Source organism: Aspergillus saccharolyticus (genome assembly GCF_003184585.1).
Source record: "Aspergillus saccharolyticus JOP 1030-1 unplaced genomic scaffold BP01scaffold_33, whole genome shotgun sequence".
NCBI lineage: Eukaryota > Fungi > Ascomycota > Eurotiomycetes > Eurotiales > Aspergillaceae > Aspergillus > Aspergillus saccharolyticus.
Window position 1 is genome coordinate 237,044 of NW_020290643.1, and position 19,692 is coordinate 256,735.

The 19,692-nt window shown below is 49.9% G+C and overlaps 8 protein-coding genes across 8 annotated transcripts; 5 read left to right on the plus strand and 3 right to left on the minus strand.

Moving 5' to 3' along the window:
- Positions 1–672: 672 nt before the first annotated feature.
- BP01DRAFT_385313 (uncharacterized protein) lies at positions 673–1,150 on the plus strand (the record flags this gene model as incomplete). Its single annotated transcript, XM_025577582.1, has 4 exons — positions 673–690; positions 753–820; positions 881–959; positions 1,028–1,150. 4 exons carry the CDS (start codon positions 673–675, stop codon positions 1,148–1,150), a joined length of 288 nt encoding a protein of 95 aa, XP_025428637.1.
- A 1,100-nt stretch (positions 1,151–2,250) lies between these two features.
- On the plus strand, positions 2,251–2,611 carry BP01DRAFT_302809 (uncharacterized protein; the record flags this gene model as incomplete). The annotated part of the gene is given in 2 exon segments (XM_025572090.1): positions 2,251–2,379; positions 2,396–2,611. Coding segments are annotated over 2 exon segments (345 nt in total), but the record flags the coding sequence as incomplete, so codon positions are not given.
- A 1,251-nt stretch (positions 2,612–3,862) lies between these two features.
- BP01DRAFT_302968 (uncharacterized protein) lies at positions 3,863–4,045 on the minus strand (the record flags this gene model as incomplete). The annotated part of the gene is made up of 1 exon (XM_025572094.1): positions 3,863–4,045. A coding segment is annotated over one exon (183 nt), but the record flags the coding sequence as incomplete, so codon positions are not given.
- A 1,576-nt stretch (positions 4,046–5,621) lies between these two features.
- BP01DRAFT_302969 (S8/S53 family peptidase) lies at positions 5,622–8,667 on the plus strand (the record flags this gene model as incomplete). Its single annotated transcript, XM_025572095.1, has 5 exons — positions 5,622–5,867; positions 5,947–6,395; positions 6,478–7,572; positions 7,626–7,963; positions 8,063–8,667. 5 exons carry the CDS (start codon positions 5,622–5,624, stop codon positions 8,665–8,667), a joined length of 2,733 nt encoding a protein of 910 aa, XP_025428640.1.
- Positions 8,590–9,661, minus strand: BP01DRAFT_359336 (uncharacterized protein). Its single transcript, XM_025575652.1, has one exon. It carries the CDS (start codon positions 9,574–9,576, stop codon positions 8,746–8,748), a length of 831 nt encoding a protein of 276 aa, XP_025428641.1. The 5' UTR covers positions 9,577–9,661; the 3' UTR covers positions 8,590–8,745.
- A 789-nt stretch (positions 9,662–10,450) lies between these two features.
- On the plus strand, positions 10,451–12,788 carry BP01DRAFT_325154 (ankyrin repeat domain-containing protein; the record flags this gene model as incomplete). The annotated part of the gene is made up of 4 exons (XM_025572850.1): positions 10,451–10,585; positions 10,648–11,417; positions 11,480–12,265; positions 12,374–12,788. Coding segments are annotated over 4 exons (2,106 nt in total), but the record flags the coding sequence as incomplete, so codon positions are not given.
- Positions 12,789–12,965: 177 nt separating this feature from the next.
- BP01DRAFT_264324 (ankyrin repeat domain-containing protein) lies at positions 12,966–13,496 on the plus strand (the record flags this gene model as incomplete). The annotated part of the gene is made up of 1 exon (XM_025571332.1): positions 12,966–13,496. A coding segment is annotated over one exon (531 nt), but the record flags the coding sequence as incomplete, so codon positions are not given.
- Positions 13,497–14,671: 1,175 nt separating this feature from the next.
- BP01DRAFT_417894 (ankyrin repeat protein) lies at positions 14,672–19,071 on the minus strand. The gene is made up of 7 exons (XM_025579282.1): positions 16,395–19,071; positions 15,960–16,364; positions 15,872–15,929; positions 15,813–15,838; positions 15,495–15,782; positions 15,284–15,461; positions 14,672–15,253 (listed from the first exon to the last, which is right to left on the minus strand). Exons 1-7 carry the CDS (start codon positions 18,978–18,980, stop codon positions 14,949–14,951), a joined length of 3,846 nt encoding a protein of 1,281 aa, XP_025428644.1. The 5' UTR covers positions 18,981–19,071; the 3' UTR covers positions 14,672–14,948.
- Between the last annotated feature and the right edge of the window lie 621 nt (positions 19,072–19,692).

Genomic DNA, 19,692 nt, shown 5'->3' on the forward strand with positions numbered 1-19,692 from the left:
TACCTTTCTGGTCACTGTCGTCATTACAGCCCAGACCGCGGCTATCGCACCTATTGCCTCAGAATCGCATATCAAGGATGACTCTGCGACTGGCTTTGAGTAGGATTCTAAGAACTTTAAGATTACTGCTGTCTACAAGCCTCTAGTTGGATTTGTCTACTATGCTCTTTCTGACCAATCGATCTAGTGGAACTGCAGTCTCAATACTACTATTACTTAGTTGGTTGAGATAATTCATCAAGCTTTGGCTGAGGGCATCAAGTTTATTACCTTCTCAGAGCTCTACTTCCCCGGGTATATCTTATTCTGCATATATAGTGTCTACAGCTAATCCTTTCAGTTGCCCTCTAGCTATCTTGCCTTCCGCACTTCAAACAGTCCCAAAGACTTTGAGCAGTATATATCGCAGACCATGGAGCCTGACAACCCTGAATAGAAGACACTCATACAGGCCTTTACCAACACCAAGATGTATGGGGTTGCTAGTTGGGCCCAGAGAACCAATAACTTGCTTTTTATAACCCAGAGCCTGGTTGGTCCTTTCACCAATAGTTCGGCTGGAATAATCTGGAAGCATAAGAAGTTCCGTTTCTCGGACACCAAGCACTCTCTCTATTCTGATAGGCTTCTCAACACGATCCGCCCACGGAGGCTCCCTTCGGCACCGTCTCCATGCTCCAATGCTGGGAGGTGCATTCTTGAATCCGGTGATTGGCTTCAAAGCTTTAAAAGACTGACAACTGCTGTGACAGCACGTGTACCCCAAGTCGCACTTTATCAGATCTGCCCAGCCTGCCAATCTCCACATTGCCTCTTTTCCGTACGTATCCTTATATTCCAACCCATTAGTCCATAAGAGATTAAATAACAATCCACACAGAATCGGCAACAACATCCCCGAAGCCGACGGCGCAGACACCCCCTACGCGTACTGGCATGCCGCGGCAATCGGCTATCAAGTGGGCACGCCCGGTTCGCCCGCCATGATTCTCCCACTACGGGGGCCGCGATTATCTTTGCTCACGAGGGCTCTCCCCTCAACGAGTCACTTTCCAACTCGAAGAAATCGACCAACGCCATGCCCTACATCACCGCCGTCTACAACACGACCACGCTGTGGCAGGATATCACATACAGCATCAAGAACTAGTACAGCTACGGCGCCCTCAAGCACATCATCGAGGGTCTGCCCGACAGGATGCCGCGTCGCAGCAGGCCGTTCTTTGGAAGGATTCTGTTTACCATCAGGCAGTTCACCACTAGGTACATCTGGCCTCCGACCCTATCCTGCACCCCAACGTCCAGGTGGCCGTATATCAAGATCTGGCCAAAGCACATTAAAAAGGACTTCATGGCTTGAAGTGGATCACGGGACGAGAGACTATTAGGAAGTAGGGAGGATTCTTCTTGTTGCTGATGTTGTTGTCAATGGTGGTATGGATATTGCGTATAAGTATCATATAGCCTGAGCGGTGGGTGTCCAAATTGATTGAAGAGCAATGTCTCGAGCTGTGAAGAGGTATGAAACTAGCATCTCCCGTATTTGTGGTATACGAGTCTAGCCGATCTTTCCCACTCTGGCTTACTAGGTAGTATAATAGAAAAATGACCTTGGATAAGCGCGCAGCTGTCCGACGGCTTTCCGCGGACTCGGATCCGAGAAGTGGCAGAGACACATTCTACCTACTGGTAGGGAAGCATGAGCTTGACTGAAGTTAAGCATTAGATTCGTAATCGATGATACTGCAGCAATATTCATGCCGTTGTTCCTTCGGGGTGGCAACTCCACCCGATTCGCTACCATCTCCACCGACCCTGAACAATGGCAGGGAAAAGAAACAAAGGATCTTGCTTTGTACTGCACAGATGAACTATTACTGAGTTTACTTTTTTGTGTGTTCTATAGGAATGTGAGTCCTGTACCTACCCAACTCCTATCACAGGCTGGTCCATAGCCAGCAACTGATTAATCCCGTGAAACAGAATAGCCGGGGAAGGCAGTGCAGAGAAATACCACAGTTCTTGCTCCAGGAATCATCTAAGAAGACCAGTATCCGCTACCGAGACTACAATTATGCAGTGCATTCCGCTATATTTTTCTAGGGAACTCTAGCAAGTAATGACTCGAATATGCATTATCCCGAATCCCTCGATCTGAACAAACTCAACACAGGAACTGCACCTTGCCGATGGTATGTAAACTAACTACACCGAGCACAAGTGCCCAGACCTCGCAAATAACATGCACCAGGCACAGATCCCACCAGACCGACCCTATTCGCCATCAAGGGGATAGTCTTCGACGTGAGCAGGAATCCCGCTTTCGCGCCGGGGGGTTGTTATCACAGTACGCGCCATTTACATTCCTTGCCAAGATGCGTTACACGCTTGAAAGGACTCTTCGCGTGCACTGGCTCGTTCAACCTTCCACAAGTCGTCTTGTACAGCCGAGTTTCATCATCTCGGGGAGCAAGAGCAGACGATTCTTAATGAGTGGTTTGAGTTCCATATGAAGCGGTACAGGATTGTGGGAAGATTGTCATGTGACAGTGACTGGCAGGGTGATCAATCTTACTGTGAGACTCTGAATCGAGATGATAATATATTTTGAGTGCTACGGATCATTTAAACTTGTTCCAATGTAAATCATTCTCTCAGCTGAAAACGACGACAAACACAGCAGCCGAAGCGCTAGTCGACGCCAGTAGAGCCTTACCCCCCAAAAGCACTGCACAGGTTGGTACGTTCTAACCAGCAATTCCTCGAGTATTTTTGCGGAATTACTTACCAGCGTCTGATACCAACAGACATTGGCCGCCAGAGCAATGGGGAAATGAGACTCTGTGAAGAGCAATGGCCATTAGTGATAAATCTTCGGGATCGGACTGAGGTCTGCAAGGTTCTACTGCCCTAACTTCCATAAATCCGACCTGTTGCCGTCACGGCGGGTTGCCAATTCAGATCCCTCTTCTCGAATTTCGGCGTCGTACTACTTAAGGTGCTGCCAACAAGTCTATGTGCTCCATGAATTGTATGTATTGTAGCTTGTACACTCTAGCATCAAATCAAGCTGCAATCTGCTCAATAGACACCCTGGAGCTAACACACATCCAATATATGGCAGGCTGTGAAGCCTTGCAGCAGAGTAATCTGGTGTATATATATGGTGCTTAAGATAGCAAGATGAAAGATCTAGTAAAAGCTTTCCCAAATATCGAATCTTCCAGATGCCAAGTATTCTAGAATCCGGAACTATACAACTTTGTCAGAATTGTTTTTCTCTTAGAGTAGAAAGTAGAGTAGGTGTGTAGATATACTATATAAAGATTAACTCTAATATTATCGAGACTTAGTTTAAGTAGATACTAATATATTTCCAAGTATTGTAGTATATATCTAAGCCTGTATTATTAAACTCTATGTAGTAAAGATATAAATAATAAAGTACTATAAGATAATAAAAGCATCTATCTTTACTTTTTGCTAGCGCAGTGTTTTAAGCAAAGGATTTGAGATTAAGATAATAGTAATAAATCCTATGACTAGAATCTAGAGCTTGTATTAGAATACAATTGTATTCCACTGGACTATCAAGAGAAATAGACTATATAAAGAAGTATATTAAGAAGAAGACTTATAGTAGTCTAGTATAATTTCTGCAAGCTCACTTCGCAAAAGAAGATATAGTAGATACTAGATGAAAATATATCTACTATTACAATAATAATTCTAGGTAGATCTATTCTATACCAGAACTATTCTACTCTATGCAAGCGGGATTACATCAGGTAGTAGAGTATACTAAGGACTAAATAGATTTCTATATACTAGAAGTATAGTCCATAAACAATATACTAAGAAATTAAGACTGTGCTAATTCTTGCTGAAAAGTAGTTATAACAAGTAGTAGAAGCAGAGCCCTAATTAGTAGATAAGTATAGACATTGCAAGACTTATTATATAAAAAGATCAGACTGGTAAAGATCTCAAGATAGTCTACTTTTGTAGGCTGGTAGCCACCAAGAATATATTTATTGTTAAACTGCTATTCAGAGATCTCCTGCTACATAACAGTTTGTACTTTGACCTTGGGCTGATTTGTAGAATCGATTCTGATATTTATATTAACTTTCAGTACTTGCTGTCTTTTGAGTTTTGTCCCTGATATAATATTCTCCCCAGACGGACAGTGATAGGATGAAAAATAACAAAAGAGCTTAGTTCTTAGTTGCCGATAAAAAGAGCAGAGAAGAGGAGAGATATCACCAAGGGAATTATTATATAACAGTAGGCTTAGCTCAACCTAGAACAAGGCGATAATCAAGGAATACCAGCGCACAGGTATAGTGGCTTGGATTATTTATTGAGGGCGATGGAACTGATTGTAAGCGAGAATTGACAAATAGCAACAATTTGCTCCGTACAAAAGTCCCGCTTACCGGGTTAGGATGGTACGCATGTACTGTACAGCAGGGCTGGTATATGGTACCTTGGATGGATACATAGTAGCCTTACCGCTGCCGCTTCAAATAGAAAGGAGGGCGCTCCTACAACAGCAAGGCTTTGCTTATCTCCAGGTAGAAACGGCAGGGCTAGCATCCGTAGGATAATGGATACATACACGTCTGTGGCCACTCAAAGAGCAGACAAATAGTCATGCCGCTGTGGCGTCAGTGAGGAGAAAAAGGATCGGATTCCTAGTAAAGTCTCAAAATGACCTAGGAACTACCTATAGACTTCTAGTTAATTTAAGCCTCAGGTCCACTTGATGGAGCTATTACTATCAGCTGCTCTTAATCATTCTCATGCTAGCCGCTTAGTGAGTCGGGGCTTGTCATAGCTGAGGTCCGTAGTCTGCTGCTGTTTATCATATTTGGTCACCGTCGATTGTGGCCCCACCCGAACAGCTCAGAAACGAGGTAAGAGGTAAACAAAACGATCAAGCTTACCCCACCCTCGAGCCGGAGCGTTCACCCTACTCTATAGAATATTGGCTGGAGGATGGACTTAATGATGCGCTCGGAACAAACATGGGTAGAGTGGAGCTTGAGTCTATTACAGCTGCACTGTTATCATTGTCGTATTGAGAATCCACTGCAGCTGTTTCCAGGTCCTGATCCAAGCTTTGAGGGGCTGAAAGACGCGCCGAACCGAGTGGGTAATCCCCACTACTGTAAATTACAGTACAGTACATGCCCCATACAGTTACTACAGTACTCTCCGCTTGGTCTTCTGAAGGTGTCATCCCGGATACTTCCACGCTGAGATCCGCTATCTGTCACTCGCGATCCCATGTTCATGGAAAATGGTTGTTTCTACCAGACAATTGTACGCGTAGATATAGGAAAAGAAAGAGCCTGCCGTATTGTATTCTTTTCTGATTACCACCTATCCAGATCCTTATTGTCAGAAGAAGGCGAGGGTTGTGAATAAACAGCCGGTCAGTCAAACTCGGAATTGATTTTTTAAAAAAGCAGGCTAGCACAGCCCCGAGGCCAGATTTTACAGGCTTTTAATAATACATAGCTAAGACGCCTAGTTTCTGCCTTTCAATCCTTACATATTATAGCTGGTTTGAGTCCCGGTCAAATCTTTCAATCCATTTGTGCTGATTTTGAATAATGGACGAAAACGATTCTCGAGGTCTTTTTAAGTATGTGCTTGGGTTTTTCGCTAGAAAACCACCGGAAAGGTCCGCGCAGCCCGCGTCGTTGAGATCGCGCACACGCGAAGCCTGGCTTCGGACGGATGCATATCTGCAGCATGATGCAGACGACTTGGATGAGATTGAGCCTGAACGTCTTGCAAAGGCCTTGCGTGTATTTGAAGACTATGTTCAGTACGACTCTGCCCGAGAACCAGACTTTGTAAGCGCTCTTTATATACAGCAAGCTTCAGTCTTCTAGCCCCTCGCTTCCTGCTTGTTAACACGAAGTAATGCACCAGCGCCTACAGCATGATGTGCCGTATCCGAAGCTTCAGACGATGCGCAGCGTGATCGAGCGTCCGAGTCAAAATTCGCATTCCAGCCCTAAAATCTCCATTCGCACTGGTAAACGAAGAAGAGAAAGTGAAGCTGTCATTCAAGAACTGGCGTATTTGGACAGTGAGGCTAAGAGACGCCGGGTTCTACCTCGCGAAGAACCAGCTACGTGCGATGATCCCGAAGACCGAAATGCCGACTTCGCTGTGCTGATGAGAAGACGTTTATTATCCTTGAACAATGCGTTACGAAGAGATTGGATCTGTGTTTGCCACAAGTGCTCAGGACTAAGCGTTCGACTTTCACTGCCACGACAAAAGAAGGATCTGAAGGTCGAGACGTGCTTCGAAGTGTTCTTCGGCGTACGGTCTCTTCTTGCGGTAGAGTTGCAAGAAGCCAGAATAACTGTCAAGTAAGCTTTTAGAGCCTTCGGCAATCGGCAATGATTCTGACTAACGAACTCGCGGCAGAGACGTGCATAAAAGCAGGATGAGGAGCACATCTGAGCCTCTAACTTGCGGCGCTTCCGATTTCGCCCACATATGTCAAAGTATTACAGAGTCTCTTGGCCAGGCTAATTGCTTGAACTTTGCTCTTGAAGATGGGAGGTTTCAGAGGCTTCGTCCGCAACCGAAGACCTTTGCTGGTGATCGCACGTCTGGAACAGTTTCGTTGTCGGCATTATTCAAGCGTCAGCAGGAACTACGCGGGGGCTCATCTGCATTGCCATTCAAAGGTAAACGGATTTTGGCCGTCACTCTGGCTACCGCGCTTCTTCCATTTCTGGAGACACCGTGGCTGCAGCCTTCCTTCAATCACTCAAAAATTCTGTTCTTTGAGCCACTGCAAAGTGGAGAACTTCCAGATATTACGAAACCTTTCCTCGCCATGGAGCACATCCCAATGCATTCAAACCACAATAGAGATATCAGCGTCAGTTCGGAGAACTCTAAACACAGGGTGCATCCCAATGCCAGTGTGCTAGCGCTTGGTATACTCTTGTGCGAGCTTCATTATTGCACACCCGTGGACATGATGCAGGAGGACTCGTCCACCATCAGAAACATCAATACTGACTACTATACCAGTCTTGAGAAGCTTAAATCTTTGGAAGCTGATGCTAGCGTTGATTACTATCTTGCTACCAAGGCATGCCTGCAGTGGGAGTACTTACCCCCTGGACAGCAGGCTGACTTTGAATCGGTCAGCGTACAGCGACTATTTTACCAAAATGTTGTCAAGCGGCTTGAGGCTGAGATACACAATGGGTGGGGACTTCGATTGGAGGACCTGGACTCATTTGAGTCTCAAGAGAATAGGCTCCGCTGGGGCTCCATCGGCTGCGAGGTTGTGCGCCATCGAACAGACAGGGCGGACTCATGTGATAAAAGTATCGGCGCCCAAGCGATTCCGGATCGTTCTAGTTCTGACGTCACGCCCGCGGGATATACATCGTTCAACTCAGATATGGCTCTACGGATGCCGGCACGGCCTCCATTGAAAACGCAACTAAGCGGACATTTAGCGGAGCCGCCAGCGAAGAGCTTGTGTTTCTTTGATGCAAGCTACCGGGCGGATTGTGAGGAAGAGTGAGGTTTCTTCTTAATGGTCATGATATTTTGTGGTTCTAATAGGCAGACAGGAGTCAACTTTCGCAACGATGGATGGACAACCTTCTGTCTTCCATTCATCACTTTGTTGACCCTTACGAATCAATCGAAGCCGAACCCAGAGCATTCGAACCGGTGCGGATAGCGATCCTAGATTCCGGGTTTGACCCTGAGAATCCACTTCTAATGACCGAGAATCGACAACTAGATCCACGGATCAAGGCCGCGCGAAGCTTCATCGCTGATACAAAACCAGAAGACATCCGAGATGAGATCGGGCACGGCACTCATGCTCTTGGACTTCTGCTCAAAGTTGCCACGTGTGCTGAGATCTATATCGCCAGAATTGCGCATCGAGAGACAATCGATCGTAGCACCTACGGCGACATTGCAGAGGTAGGATTGGCCCCTATGGCAGAGCAGAATTTTGATTCAAGCTGAATCTTTCTTCAGGCCATCAATTTTGCAGTTTCCGAATGGAAAGTGGACATCATCTCGATGTCATTTGGGATTCGTGAACACAGCCAGCCAATAAAAGCAGCCATAGCCAATGCTATATACAGTCAGACATTGTTATTTTCGGCGGCATCGAATGATGGAGCGAACCTTGGCAGGGCCTTTCCAGCTCAATATCCCGGCGTCTTTTGTATACACTCAACTGATGGACATGGCAATCCTTCCATGTTCAACCCGACCGCAGACGACAAAGATGTCAACTTTAGTCTACTTGGGGAGTGCGTCTCCTCTCATTGGCCAGTTGGCAAAGATGGCCGCGGTCAAACTGTCAAGGTAATGTCAGGTACATCGGTCGCAACCCCTATAGCCGCTGGGCTGGCAGCATCAGTTCTGTCTTTTGTCCGACAGCAAGACCAACATATCAGGCCAGGCAGTGAAGCACTGGGGCCGTGGCTGAAGGATGCCGGCTCAATGAATGCGGTTCTGAGGAGTATGGTCAGGCATACAAGAGGAGCAGGCTATCACTACCTCACGCCCCATGTAATATTTGATAGAGAGTCGACAAGGGAGCATGTCTATGAAAAGATTGAGGACATCAAAAAACACATGTATAGCTAGAAAGCTAGGTACTGACAATGCTGTCAAAGTAGAGCTGTTCACACTGTTCATTGGGGTCTCAAACAGATTGTAGCATATTTAAGCGGGGACGCAATAGACATCGCCATTCTCGGTCACATCCGGAACGGCTTGAGCGGTGCTAATCTGTGACCCGTCCACTTCCTCGACCAGAACAGAGGCGTTATTCTCTTGTTCTCCACCAATGGCCAAGAATGCGCCCTTGTTGTACTCTTCCACCTTCAGTCTGCGGCCGAATCTGAGCCTTTTCACGCGGAACGCAAACACAAATTCCGTTTCACGATTGAGTTCTGTCCCGTCCTCATTCCTGCTAACCCAGTGGCCCTTTGGGCCGATGGATGTACCCAGCGCAGTCACGTCAAACCCCATGTTTCCTCGAACTGTTGCACTCTGCGAAGTGGAGTATTTGATCCTGGCGCCTTGAACGAGTTTCATGCCAGTGACGAGAAAGAGCGAGACAACGGGGGCGAATCTCTGTTTGGGCTCCCGCAGCCACGTCTGCACGGCAGGTGCTTGGATAGCTTCTTCAACGTACTCTTGCGTTGGCTCAAATGATAGAGTCGTCACCCGGTCAAATGCAAACACCTCCGCCCTTTTTCTGGAAGTCTCCACGCTCACCTCAGGCCCGAGGGGCGATCCCCCGGTAGCCAGCTGCAGGAACTGTGCATAAACACCGCACCCGAGTCCTTGCTCGGTGGAGATGGTCTTCCTCCAGTCGGTGTCCACGACCGGCGGTAATGGCGCGGTCACGGCAACAGATCTCCCCCTATTCAGAGGGTATTGCGGTGTTGATGTGGAGCGGAGTATAGATCCAAGACAAAGCGGACCCGCTGGCGGTGGATGGAGAAAATCCGATGTCGGACACAGAAAATAGGTCTTGGGAAGAGACATGACTGCCAGATGTTTGGCAATGGCGGAGATTATAGTACGCCTCGCTGTCGAGAAGGGTTGGAGTCATTGACTGGGCCAGGCAGGGGTGAGACGGGATTGATCCCACGCCATCGCGGTTCATGCTATCCCTTTTACCTTTTACTTGTTGCCTTCATTTGGTCATTTCAACCCCTCACTCACTCTCTTCCAATCCATCGACTAACCAATAGCAACAGGTATATAACTTAGTTGTCGTGAGTCCGGAAACCCGCACTCAGCGCCGGGCGCCAGGCGTACTAGTCGGTACGCTTCTAGCTGGTCTTGTCATGGTCACGGAGTACTTACTGTCACATAAGTGAGTTTGGCCGCCTTCTTGGTACGCCAATTGTGACTTTGGTGTTTTTGGTACAAGGTTGGCTGGCCTAAACAATTCGGGGGTGTACCCAACACTATTGTACCTTTGCGCTGTGACGCAACTTGTAATTAATTAATTCCGGGCCAAAGTCTTAATTACAGTACAACTCAGCAATAACCAACACATATGGCGGTGTCTCGCCATCTGACACTCCTCGGATCCATGCGACATTTTTGTACACCTTGTCGCAATTGCTTATCTAGCAGCCCCTAGAATACTCTATCCTCGAATAGACGGGATCAGCTGCCTTGTTCTCGCAAACCGCCGGGACCGCATCCATCGGCTATGGAGGTGCTAGATCGTGGGAAAGATGAGTTTATGGAAGATATCTTCCTCCAAGATGATCTTCACCCCACCATCGCAGAGCACGCAACCAAGTGCAACTCGCTTTTCCACCAATATATAGTATTGCCAGACATTGTGCCGGATCCTACCATCATGGATGATCAGCTGGCACGATTTACACTGTGGGCAGCAAACATGGATGTGTATGGACCGCTTAATGTTTCGCTGGACTACAGGCTTCGATTCAGTCCCACGGTCGTGGAGATCATACATCAGCTCCTAGGCCTTATCTGTGATACAATGGTGTCTTGCAAGTACCCGCCGCGCCCAGTCACCGAGAAACGAAACGTCGAAGAGTCAATGCTAACGAGAGTTCTTTCATAAAAGTGAAGCCGATTCAGAACCCACCGCAGACCCCGAGCAGGAAAAGACAGCGTGTGTCAGGACACAGTGACTCGGAAGGCTGGAGGAGGAGACCCGAGGATGATGCAAGTGACTCGGACAGCGACGGAGATCCAGCAGAAGAGAACATCTCAAAAATCACCGATATCATTGGCGGGACGGTCACACGGCTCTTTCGTCTATCCAATGCTGTTCGAAAATCCGCGAAAGCCGACCGGGCGCGTAGGATCGAAAGATACAGAGATGATGAACAAGCGAACCAGGCGATCGCTGAATTGCGTCTCTACACAGATTGCTATATCCGGTTCCGTTTTCCAATGGCACCGGATTCCCTTCGCACAGCATTGATCGAAGCCAATGCGGTGCGCCTACGACGATTGTATTACCAGCGAACCCATCGAAGGCGCATCGGCTTGAGTGTGCAGCATCCGCGAACTGCCCCAACTGTCGTTCAACTGCCGAAGATAAACGGAAGTGCTCCAACTGTACGTTTTGATTCGAGCATGCTCCCAAAGCCTGCGACAACTAGAACGATATTGGGAGCAGCAAGTCCCCCCCCTGTGCCCTTAACCAATGCAACTACTGCTCGACAATCTGCTGTTAGAGCACTCTACGCCAAATCTACGACCGAGGTGCCTCGAGCCAAGTCTGTCCTAGTGAATAACAAGCTGTCGTTCCCACCATTACCGCCGACCGATGAGTGTCCATACTGTGGCGTCATTATTGAATTCAAGAGCAGAGCGAAGCCAATGCTATGGCAGTAAGCAAACCGTTATCTTTTTTCCCCCCTTTTTGGAGAGAAGTGCGGTTAACCTCTTGTAGCAATCACGTCATCAGAGACTTAGAACCTTTCATTTGTGTTTCCGCACAATGCTTGGAAGCAGGTCATCATGGGACCGGCCCAGCAACATTTGAGACGTCCGGTGCCTGGATCAGCCACATGCAGAATGCTCACGGGCATACATGGGAATGCAGAGCTCCTTCTCATGATCCGACCACTTTCGATGAGGAGGTTCACTATCGAGAGCATGCCATTCAGGAGCACGGCGTCCCTGCAACGCATGTCGGAACCCTCAGCCTCGCAGCACGAAGGCCGTTACTTGATAGAATACTGGAATGCCCATTTGGCGATGACTTTCAACCCCCGGACAAGGTCGAGCCCAATGCTGTCTTTTCGAGTGAAGCTCTCCAGTCACACGTTGCCGCTCATATCAAAGAGATCGCCTTGATCACTTTGCAAAAGCTCCCTAGCGATAATGAGGAAGACGCCGAGAAAATTGATAGTGATCAGCCGTTAGAGGATGATGTGCCGGGGTTTGCGAAATTCCGTGCATCCATGTACAGTGTGATGGATGATGAAGCTCTGGAGTATCGGGATGATGACGCCGTGGCTGCAGATGGTAGCAAGGACCACGGCGAAGAGGATATTACAGCATCGGTGACAAAATTAGACTTACAGGACAAAGAGGGCTCGAAAATGGCAGAGCTTTACAATGCCATACAAGCCGGTGATCTGATTTTGGTTCAGTCACTAACTCACGGAGGCGCAGGTCTGGACAACAGGGACGAAGAAGGCAGAACAGCGTTACATTACGCCTCCATGGAAGAGTCCTGTGGTCGTGATATGATGGCTTTACTGCTGAATGCGGGCGATAGGGCCCCCACAGATCTGGGTGATAACCACGGCCAGACAGCCCTGCATTATGCTGCAGAAAGAGGCCTTACTGATATTATATCTATCCTGGTCGAACACGGTGCCGATATAGGTAGAATTGACAATCATGGATTTACTCCGTGTCTCTGGGCTGCGGTTGCAGGGCAAACCCAGGCCACAGACGAATTGCTAAACATAGGCGCCGATGCTAATGCAGTTAGCGCGGATGGGAAGTCTGCGCTGCATTGGGCAGCGGGCCTTGGCTGGTCTTCAGTTGCTGAGCTGCTTCTGGACCACGGTGCCAGCATATCCCAGAAAGCAAATAGGCACAGAGCCCCATTAGAAACGGCAGCAGCTTCTGGCGACCTTCCGACTGTACAGATGCTTCTCTTCTCTGGCGGGGATCCTAATCATCAAGATCAGGATGGTTGGTCCGCAATACACTTTGCAGCGGAGGAAGGCCATTTTGAGACTGTGCATCGCTTGTTGGAGCGAGGGGCTGACGTCAACGCTGTCAGCTCTTATGGTACATCACCATTGCACTGTGCGGCAAACGGTGGCTATGCTGATATTGTGCGCTTGCTTCTTTCACGGCGAGCCAATCCACTTAAGTCAACATGTCATGGTTGGACTGCACTGCATCATGCCGCCTACATGGGGCACTCAGACGTTGTCCAGTGCCTCTTGGAAGACGACCGCATAAGATCCAGTGCCTCGCAGCAGGATAACCATGGCTGGTCCATTCTTCACCTAGCCGTTCATAGTCAAGATCTGGCCACTATTCAGGTCCTACTTGACAGCTTTGCTATCGCAGAACCTTCAGCGCTGGTCGACGAGAATGGGCTTACTGCGGAAGAATGGCTAGATCTCGAGCCAACCAGCTACTTGTACAAAGCCACCAGTAACTTAGCCTTTAGCAAGTCACGCTGCTGCAGAGCCGTCACAGGCCTACGGCAAGCTGTTCTCACCGGCAGTGTTCCTATGATCAGACTCCTCCTCAGACTCGGTCACGACGTCAACGGCATAGATTCCGGAAGACGGACCGCGCTCTATTACGCGGTGAAGAAGAGCATGTTTGCAATGGTGGACCTTCTCCTCGATATGGGTGCAGATCCCAATATCCTCCCCATGGGACGCAGATCTTGGAAGGAATTTGTCGCGGATGACCGGGTGTTGCGACGGCTCAATCGAGCTGTTTGCGCACGGCCAGATTCTGACCCCAGCGTCCAGCGCCGGATCCAGATTGCACTCCGAGCGCATGGCCAGCCCTCCGCCCCGCGTCGATCAGGCCCGTTACTACCGAACCAGTCGATTGTACCATCACCATCGCCACCGCCGCCGCCAATGCGAGAACGATTGCTCTTATCGGCTTCCGCTCCGTCAGCGTCATCTCCGCTGGACCACTCCATTTCGACGACGCCAACACGCCCACCGGCACCTCGAGCCCAAGCATCCGACAAGAAACGTAAAGCGAAGTCCGATGGGTCGGGTCTGACGCGGTTTTTCAGGCGGCTGTTGGGATAGCGATTCCAGCGCACGGCGACGAAGATGGGAAGCGAGGGCTTGAGATTAGAATGCTTCGTGCCGCTTCGGGCTAATGTCTTGGCCCTGCTATCAATCCCCTAGCTTGTGAAGATTGAACATCAACAGTTCGTGCTCACATGTCTAGGGCTGTGGATTTCTTGTGGTGTCACAGCGACACAGACTGCTGACATGATTTGCGAGTCGGCCTGTATCAAAGGGTTTGGCTATCCGGCGAAGGGAAAAGCCAGCTACCGGCACAGGAGGGGTAGAGAAAGACAGAAGCAAGGTTCCGTCGCGCAATTCTTCATATTGGAGGTGATAGGGCCTTGATTGTTGATTTCCATAAGGCGTGCTCAGGCCATGGGCATGAATGCTTTACGGAGCAAGTATTGCGGACTCCTTGCCGTAGCAGCACAGCCACTGAACAACAGATAGCCACTGTATCGCTATCCAGGACTGCCCTCTTAGCACAAAGACAGCGAGAGTCTTCTTTGGCCCTTCCTGAGAAGCACGATTTCGACTGACGCCGAGAGCCATCACCAGCCCGCCGGTAACCAGAGGAACTTTGACCCATCTTCCGACTCAATTACCCAATTCCGCCAAACCGTCACCCATACTATCATGAATATGACCACAGGAGGGAAATGAACGGTCAGTGTCAATGGAGGAAGACGCTCAAAAGCGGAACCTTTTTCAGTTTACAGTCCTTAAGATCGAGATAGCCTCAGCCACGGAGGCGAGAATTGTACTATGATGAGCGTACGCTACAGAATTCGCCCGAAACAGCGCTTAGAGACGGACATCCATGCGGAAAGTTCAGAGAAGACCTAATTAGTGTGAAGACTGAGTGACCTCCATGTGAATCATCGAAAGATAGATAAAATCCCTTGCTGTTGTACGATGCATCCCTCCCAATGTCAAAACACTTCAACAGAACCGCTACTTGAAATGCGAACCTCGCCTCGATGCCATAAGCAAGCAGACTCCTTCAGAAAAGCAAACCCGGTAAGGCCATTCGCAACATGCAATCATCAAGAGGGGGCCCAGCTGTTCCTTGCAACCTGGCTCTCGCTGTACCTCACCACTCTTTAGGCCAAGAGGGTGCGCAGTGCTTCATATATCAATGATCCGGCTTACCATTTCGTGGACGTCGGGCAGAGATTGCAGACTTCCACTCACACTTCGTCGCAATATAGCCGCCTGCAATATCAAGCCATGTTGCTTTCCGATGATCAGGCACTCCACCAAGGTTTTGCACGCCCGCTTTCGAAGCGATCCGGGTGGTTGTTTGGAAATCAAGGTACTCATCAACTCTGGTATCGTCTCACCAATCAGCCACTGGTGAGACATGGCATTCTCCTGGCAGAGAATCAAGCATGCCGCAGAGGGTAAATTGAGGAAGCGGTCCCGTCCTGCCCCTTGCGAGCGTTCGGCAAATTGGAAAATACTTGTCAGGAAGAGAAGTAATCTAGAGGAATCGCGGCTTTGGCTGATGCCGGCCAATTCACCGGCGCATGCCTGATTTGCGTCATTGAACAGGTCAACTTCGTGCCCGCCACCGATGTATCCTTCGTAGAACTCGGCGATGACCCCGGAGAAGTATTCGATCGGCCGCGGCTCGTCATTCTCGATCATGGCAAAGTGCGATGTCAGAAGCACCACAGTCCGAGCCACATTATCCTCCCGGTTGCCGCTACGGATCGAGGTATCGAAGTCGTTCAAGAAGTCGCGGACGCCGTAGTGTAAAGATTCCTCCGCGCCTCTCTGGCAGGCGATCGCGGCCCAATGCGAGAATGCTCTGGCTGTGATGGCATCGCCTTCTCTCCACCCGTGTCGAACAGCTGCGAGCTTGGCCTCCGAGCCGACGAGGACTGCGATCACGAGAAGGGCTTGCAGATCCCCGGGGGCGACCTCCCGAAACACTTGCGTCGGCAGGTCGGTCATGGCCTGCAACCCTTTATGATTCCTGGAAACCACCAGCTGGACGAAGAATTCACGGTACGCTTCGGCCCATTGGCGCATTTCGTTCATCTTACGCCTCCTGGCGACCTCCTGCAGTACAGGCATATTCTCCCAGCGGTCGAAGGCCACAAACTTCAGATAAAGGGTAACCAGGGAAAGAACGATGGGGAAGCGGAAGGAAAGGCCGAGGGCCTTCATGACGAGGTTGATCTTTCGCGATGCCTGCTTATACCGGGCCAGGAAGATCTGTTCTCGAAGTCCCAGTAGCTCTTCCACCCTCTCTTCCATCGGGTCAGAAGGACTTCTCAGAGAGGCGACTCCTGAAGGGGTGGGCAGTTCGTCCACGCGCGCGCCGTGCTCAAGCAGCATCTGGATGATCTCCCTCGCGTTTGTTTGAATGGCTCGAATCAGCGGGGTGTCTCCATGCTCAGACTTACTCTCCAGATGGGCACCATGACCGAGCAGCATAGACACGATGTCCTTGTGCTGTCCATTGACCGCGATATGGAGTGCTGTCAACCGGCCTCGATCTTTGACATTGACACGAGCACCGTGATCGAGGAGCAGCTCCACCATGTGCCGATGACCTCTACTGACGGCCCAGCAAAGCGGCGTTCGGCCGTAGTTGTCCTTGCGCGAAACGAGGCGGACATGCTTGCTGATCAACCATCTAGCCCAGGCTACGTTACCAAGATACGAAGCGAGATGAAGGAGCGTGAACGCGGGCGCGTTCCCGCCGTTCCTCTCCTGCTCCCAATAGAATCTCCACCAGCTGTCTCGGATGGCAGACTTGACTCCAAAAAACGGACGTGAGAACTCAGACGGGTCCTTAACTGCGTCATTGGCGTGATAGAAATGCACCGGCCAGTATTGAGCGGCATAAAGGAAGAGTGGACCGCGGTCGAACCTTTCATCGATCGCTCCGGTGGAGACGTAACAACGCTCGACGTGTGCGAGGCAGGTCCGCATGAGAGTCCTGTGGGTGCTCTGGTCCATGTAGAACATGCTGATCCCCTTGACGTTGACTTGGTTGCTCTGGAAGAATTCTTTCGCCGACTGGTGGACCAGGTTCACTACATCTCCTTCGATCTTCACGAGCGGCCCGCAGAGCCTAAGCCGACCCTTGGTGACTTCGGTTGCGGTAAGGGTGCCGGATGCCTTGATGTCTGTGGCCGCTGTCAATTCGTCAATTGTGAGGGGCCGGGCAGCGAGAACCACCCATTGGAGAATGGGCACCAGCGCTTCCTTGTCGGCAATTTGCTGGAGCAGCCGTTGATATACTCCAGCTAGGCCTTTAGGAATCTGATGGATGATTTCGTTGATTCTGTCCCAACTTCGCCCCTGAAGCTCATTGGCAACAAAGCCCACCCACAAGAAGGTGCCATCGGCGCCGGCCAATAATGCCTGCCGAACTTGCGCAACCATTCCGTCGGAGAGATTTTGCTCGGATGCCAGTTCGGTGACTTTGGCAGAGATGTACCTCTTGACATCACCTGCTATCTCCGCATTGGAGTCGTCCAATTTGATGTGCAGATACTGACCAAGTCTGCTCTCCGAGATAGCTGGGTGGGGCCGGGAGAGCAAAATGAGCTTCAGTCGTGGCCTTCCCACTTTTGGGGTTTTTGACAAATAGTTCCCAACGGCATCGAGAAACTGGCCGAGCAATTCCTTCTCGCATTCATCCAAGCCGTCCAGCACACAGACCACCTGGGAAGACCCACTATGTTGAAGCATCGTGAGGAATACACTCCACAGGGCGACAAAGCTGGAAACGGTGTACTTGGTTGTCTCAGTGCCCTCAAAGGAGTTCTTGATGCATTGGGCCAGGTGCGGTTGAAGATCGATCCACTGGTGTATGAGGCCTCTCAGTATGGTCAAGGCCGTATTCCGATTCTTATCGCGGTTACTACAGAAATAGTAGAGAAGAACATCGCCGGTGACACCACCACCACCACCACCCACCGGCTCTAACACTTCTGTAATATAGATCGCCAACATGGTTTTTCCTTTTCCAGGGCCACCCGAGATCCAAAGTAGTGGTTGATTTGGGTTTGACAACCACTCCTGATAGCGGGGATGCTGTAGGAGCCATTCGCACGTGCCGTCGGCTCTGCGCCCTTTCAGTAGAATCAGCGACTTTCGGTCAACCTCTGGTCTGGTCAAGAGCAAAGCGCTGAGAATGGGCCCAGCCTCGGTGCTGGGTGTCAGAGGTACTGTCTTGAAAGTCTTGGGTATGAACGAAAGGACTTCCTTTGCGTACGCTGCTGCGGCCACTGCGGCATAGGGGTGCCAGAGCTTCGAGCGATGCGAATCTGCATAGTTGCAGATACCTCGGATAATCAAGTATTGGGCAGCATCTTTCAAGCCGATCGCGCCCGTCTCAGAACTCAACACGCCTTGCTTGTACGGCAATGTGTCTCTAGTTGCTCCGTGACGCACCGCATGATGACCGGTAGCGATAAGGCCATAATGCACTGTAGGTCTCGGTGTCTCTCGAGGCTGCCGGGACCGGACTCTCCCTGGGTTGCAATCTCTGCACGCGCTTTCTCCGGAATCAATAGTTGCCTGTCCATAATTCGGCTCGAAGAGAAAGTCTTGTTCAGGACTTGGCCGGGAGAAGATGACGGGGTCTTTGCGAACGATGTCGGCGACGTACTGATCTATCTTACTGTCGCCGAAGATGGCGGCTGTCTCGGCTTTCCTCGTTGCTGTGAGAAGCAGTGATGAAGTCGGTTGTCCTAACGCTCTACCGCGAAGAATTTGATCTTCCATTTGCTCTCCGTTCGCGGCATACTGAATGGCACCCGGCCGACCGACTGCCGAATTGCTTACAACAATATCACCAAGACGAATATCCTCGTTCGTGTTTGGAACCGCACCCGCAATACCAACCATCAGTATGATCCGAACAGATGCGAAATTTGCCTGTAACTGCGTAGCAACGTCCGACAAGGAGGGTTTATCATCATCTTCACCATCCTCACACGCACAGCAATTCGGATATGCCAGTATGACATTATGGCCTTGAAGACTTCCCAGAATATAGTTGTTGTTGTTGTTGTTGAGGTCCAGATTCGGAGGTAGCAAGTTGTCATGAATGCAGTCGAACGTAGCTTTGGCAGCCTCTACCTCGATGGGCAGTGTGCAAACCCACCCGACGGAGTAATCGTCAGGGGAGGCCATACCCAGTCGAAATGCAGATCGACAATGGGAGTACGTATAGAAGGTTAATGCTAAAGTTTGCGTCTTTGAATGTGAGGGGCGGAATCACCCCCTCCGTTTGTGCTGGGTGTGAGAAAGCATGCAGATGCAGTGGAGGCATTCAATCAAAGCAGAAAGATGTATGTAACGTATGTACACAGTGGATCAATAAGTGGTCAAAGGGGGCTCACCTCTGGACCTCTTGTGGGGGTGGGTCAAGATAGGTACCAGATACGATACGATACAGTATAGTATAGTATAGTACGGGATGATACATCCCGTTCGGACCGGGACGACGCGGGTATCCACCCTCCCCGGAGATAGTATGTGTAAGACTCCACCGTAAAGGTACAGGTAGTACGTGCGTGCGTGGTGGGACGCATTGTCCTACAACTCCATGATACATGACTAGTAATACCACAAGCTTTACCATTTACATGACTGGCGTTGAGGCCAGACTCGGCGGGTAGATTGCCATCTTAAATTAGGTGATCTCAACTCTAAGATGAGGCATTTTTGTCATTGGGCGAACATATGCAGCAGAATCACGATGGCTCTTGATCTAGTGCAATGACCATGCCGCCTGAATTGTGGGGCTGGGCAATGCAACGTTGTTGGTTGGCTGTCCTGCCGCTGGCATCTCTACTCCGTACATCCGAGCGCTTACGGCCTCTAGAAGAGCAAATAGGACGCC